General features: G+C 31.8%; 1 protein-coding gene across 1 annotated transcript in view; it reads left to right on the top strand.

Annotated features, from left to right (window-relative positions):
- gnpda2 (glucosamine-6-phosphate deaminase 2) overlaps positions 1–5000 on the top strand; it is a 12197-nt gene that overhangs the window by 5153 nt on the left and 2044 nt on the right. The window contains exons 4-5 of the mRNA XM_067383625.1: positions 1–175; positions 3421–3605. The exon at positions 1–175 is cut by the window's left edge and continues 8 nt beyond it. Of these exons, the coding sequence (XP_067239726.1) occupies positions 1–175; positions 3421–3605 (360 nt within the window). The remainder of the gene's footprint in view (positions 176–3420; positions 3606–5000) is intronic.

Genomic DNA, 5000 nt, shown 5'->3' with positions numbered 1-5000 from the left:
AGGGATCATCCCGAGAGCTATCACTCCTACATGTGGAACAACTTCTTCAAGCACATCGACATCGAGCCGCAGAACACTCATATACTGGACGGCAATGCCAGCGACCTGCAGGCCGAGTGCGACGCCTTTGAGCAGAATATTACGGCTGCCGGAGGAATCGAGCTCTTTGTGGGAGGTGCGGTCAATAAATCAGACCCAATAAATTGGTTTATCAGACGCTGAGAGACGCCAGTAACATTCTTATGCAATTCTTAATCTGTACACACAAAACCAGCTCTCTACGCAGTTTAGATGCTGCAATAACAAACACTTTCGATCAATAAGAATGAATCAATAATTATGCGTTCAGCTCCAAACTCAAAGGTATTTTTGTTGGCCTCAGAATTAAAGGGACAGTTCACCCAAAAATGAAAATTCTGTCACCCTCAAGTTGTTTAAAACATATATGAGTAAGAAAAGAAAAAATATGATATGGACCAGAAACTATTTGGCTACAGACATTCTTCAAAATATGTTGCAGAACAAAGAAACTTGTACAGGTTGGGGAGAACTTGACGGTGAGTAAATAATGACAGAATATACATTTTTGGGTGAACTGTCCCTTTAAATCTTGAGCCTGCTGTAGCAAGTGTATTTGATTCAATTCAGTGTCATTTTAGTACTATTAGTATAGTATTTACTTTACTATGAATTACTTTTTATTTTTATATTTTTCATTTTAGTTTTAGTAATTTTGGTATGTGATCTAATAAATCTAATAAAATAAACATTACCTGAAATAAAATCAAATATAAAAAACTTATTTTACTTCAGACAAGGCAAGATTTCTCATTTTCATTCAGTTTAACTTGATGTACAAAAATTAAAAAAACTGAATTAAAAATTAATAAAAACTATATAGACTTTAGACTAGTGCTGCATGATTTTGGATAAAATGAGAATCACAATTCTTTGGTTTCAAATAGAGATTGTGATTCTCCCATGATTCTGAATAGACAACTAAACAAAATGGCATGTAATTTACTAGAGGTTGTGACAAAATAATAATTGCTGGAAAAATGTTTAATTAAATTGAATGAATTATTTAAAAAAAAAAGGTTTTAAATGAATTCAGTGACTCATAATAGTAGGTGTGTCCCAATTTGCGTACTTATGCACTATTCTATGACGTTTTTAAGAACAAATAGTGCAAGTAGTGCATTCACACAGAAAATTTCAAAAAGAAAAAGTGCACTTTAAATACCCGGATGATGCACTAAATTAACGGAAAAAACGAAGTGTGGAATGTTGGACACTTCATGCACTCAACTGTTGCAGCTTTAATTACGCAGTGGAGGGAGAGGGGGACTCTGATGTTAAAGGTGCCATCGAACGTTTTTTTACAAAATGTAATATAAGTCTAAGGTGTCCCCTGAATGTGTCTGTGAAGTTTCAGCTCAAAATACCCCATAGATTTTTTTAAATAAATTTTTTAACTGCCTATTTTGGGGCATCATTAACTATGCAGCGATTCAGGCTGCGGCCCCTTTAATTCCTCACGCTCCCCTCCCATGGAGCTTGCGCTTGCCTTAAACAGCATAAACACAGTTCACACAGCTAATATAACCCTCAAAATGGATCTTTACAAAGTGTTCGTCATGCAAACTGATTCTGAATGAGTTTGATAGTGCTCCGCGGCTAAAGCTAACATTACACACTGTTGGAGAGATTTATAAAGATATAAAGTTGTGTTTATGAATTATACAGACTGCAAGTGTTTAAAAATGAAAATAGCGACGGCTCTTGTCTCTGTGAATACAGTAATAAATAAACAGTGGTAACTTTAACCACATTTAACAGTACATTAGCAACATGCTAACGAAACATTTAGAAAGACAATTCACAAATATCACTAAAAATATCATGATATCATGGATCATGTCATATTATTGCTCCATCTGCCATTTTTTGCTATTGTTCCTGCTTGCTTAACTAGTCTGATGATTCAGCTGTGCACAGATCCAGACATCTAATGTCTAATTCCTTGAACATGAGCTGGCATATGCAAATATTGGGGGCGTACATATTAATGATCCCTACTGTTACGTAACAGTCGGTGTTATGTTGAGATTCGCCTGTTCTTCTGAGGTCTTTTAAACAAATGAGATTTATATAAGAAGGAGGAAACAATGGAGTTTGAGACTCACTGTATGCCTTTTCCATGTACTGAACTCTTGTTATTCAACTATGCCAAGTTAAATTCAATTTTCCATTCAGTGGCACCTTTAAATGACAAAATAACCTTATGCAATTCATGCACTACATAGATGAGTGCAAAAGTACATGGTTTATAAATGCATAGTGTATAGTGCATCATTTGGGACGCAACTAGTGTTTTTGAATGAATGATTCAATGACATAACATTTTTTTTAACATTCACTTGTCGCCACCAAGTGGCTCAACGATGTAATTGATACAACCGTTATTTGACGCGCCAAGTTAGTTTCAAATGGTGGTTTGCTCTATTTTGATCGCTGTCGTAGATATCAGTATAACAGAATACAGATAACTGTAAACTTTTATCTCAGTACTTCTGTGATAATTTGAATATTTGTTACGCAGAAATAATGGTTCAGAACTGCTCTCACGTGGGTGATCGCAATCTTTTTATGTTACAGTTAATCGTGCAGCTCTACTTTAGACTATATATAGACTACACATTAAAAAAATGAATAAAAATGACAAAAATGCACAACACAATTACTAAAGCTTATCTAAAATATAAAATTAAACTGATTAAACATAGTATCGCAATGTTACTAACATATCATTGGTTTAATTTTTATAAATATGTATTTTTTTTGTTTTAGTTAAAGCTAAGCTATCTTTTGGCGCTCTAGTGGTTGATAAAGAGAACTGCGTCTTGCGGAAGAACATTGTAGACGGATCTACTTCTCTCGGTTTATGTCTATTGGACCCGAACGAGTCTAAAATAGTCAGAGTATAAACACGTATTATAGGTGCTCCGTAGTGATTCAGAATAAGACAAAAAAATCATGATGTACTTGCTCATTATATAATGTAAATTTTGGACACAAAAAAGCAGCTTTAACAATAACAACACCAGTCCAAATGAAATTGGCTTTAGATTGTGACATGAACAACATACTGTACACAGCAGATTAATACTTATGAATCTGTTGGGGTGAATCTCAAGAAACCTGTCAAGAACAAATCACATTTCACCCCAAAATATAGATTTATAAAACATTACATTTTCCCAAGACAAGTAAGCACATTCTCATTACGTGTCTGGAAGTTTTCTCATTAGTCTGTGTTTCGCATTATTACGTTCATACTACAGCTGCTATTATATTCAGAGTCGTCACATGATTTCATCTCATCCATTAATCTAAAGTTCTCGCTTTTGATTTTTGCAGGCATCGGTCCAGATGGGCACATCGCCTTTAATGAGCCCGGCTCCAGTCTCGTGTCCAGGACCCGAGTGAAGACGCTGGCCAAGGACACCATAGTAGCCAATGCCCGTTTCTTCGGGAACGACCTTTCCAAAGTGCCCACCATGACTCTCACCGTTGGAGTGGGAACAGTGATGGACGCCAGAGAGGTGAATTACGGCCGGTTGTTTGTGGTTGAAACTGTAAGAGGAAGATGAACGTAGAACAAACACAACTTCTTTTGTCGTGCTTGAGTTTCAATAGCAGCCTTTGTGATCTCTTGTCCTTCTCTTTTGTTTGGAGCATTTGTCATGTGCAATTCATAAATATAATTATCTTTTATATAGTAACAAATGATCTCTTTGTTATAGCTATAACTGGCACTACTGTCTGAATGTGCAAGTACATAAACATACCTGAATACTTTAACAGAGAGGATGCTGGGTAAAGTGTCCTTCGGGTCACTTGGTTTTACTGACTCGGATGCCAGACATCACCTGATTGTCATGATCATATCATTATAACAGACATCTCCTAAAACATTTACAGGCCATGTTTCAGCACAAAAATCATATTATAATCTTTTTTTGTTTGTTTGTTTGTTTTTAGCCCCATTAAGATTTTTGGCATTGTGATATTATTTTCATGAAAATTAAGCAAAATTCATACTTAAATTCTGTATTATATATTTTCATATAAAAAATATTACATTTAGCACAACAAATACAACCATGATGTATAATTATTATTATTAAGAAATGATCAGGTGATGATTTAACTGCACATCAAAAGGGTAAAATCTATTGTCACTACTGTAATAATAATAATCTGTAATAATAATATTAAATAAAAAAAATTAATATTTTTAGATTTAAAATATTAAATATAAAAATAATATTAATATAAAAATGATTAATTCTGTAATTAGGATGCTAATAATATACAATAATAATTATTATTATCCTAATTATATCCTAACTATAATGATAATAATAATACTTGTATTAATTATTGTATATTATAAATACTTATATTATTTGTTAAATGTAATAGTAATCATTTTTATTAATATAAGTATTATTATTATTACTACAGTAATTAGGATAGTAATAATAATAATAATAATTATTATTATTAAGATAAGTATTTCATTACTGTAGTAATAATAATAATAATTAATATTAATGTAATTATAATAATAATAATTATTATTATTATTATTATTTATGAAGTTAGAAAAATAATAATATTTAATAATAATGATAATTATAAGTTAAATTATGACCTGAACATTTCTTTATAATTATTATTATCTTAATTACTGTAATAATAATAATAATAATATTTTTTTCTTTTGATTTAGGGTTAAACCATGACCCGAATAGGGCTGTCAAACAATTAATAGCGATTAATCGCATACAAAATAAAAGTTTGAGTTTGCATAATATATGTGTGAGTAATGTGTGTATATAATATGTATATATAAATACACACAAATTAATGTATATATTTAAGAGAAATATGTTATTTATGTACAAAAAATTTATTTATATATAATATAAATT

Source organism: Chanodichthys erythropterus, chromosome 1 (genome assembly GCF_024489055.1).
Source record: "Chanodichthys erythropterus isolate Z2021 chromosome 1, ASM2448905v1, whole genome shotgun sequence".
NCBI lineage: Eukaryota > Metazoa > Chordata > Actinopteri > Cypriniformes > Xenocyprididae > Chanodichthys > Chanodichthys erythropterus.
The sequence above is the reverse complement of the archived record's forward strand: the minus strand, read 5'-3'. Positions and strand labels throughout refer to the sequence as shown.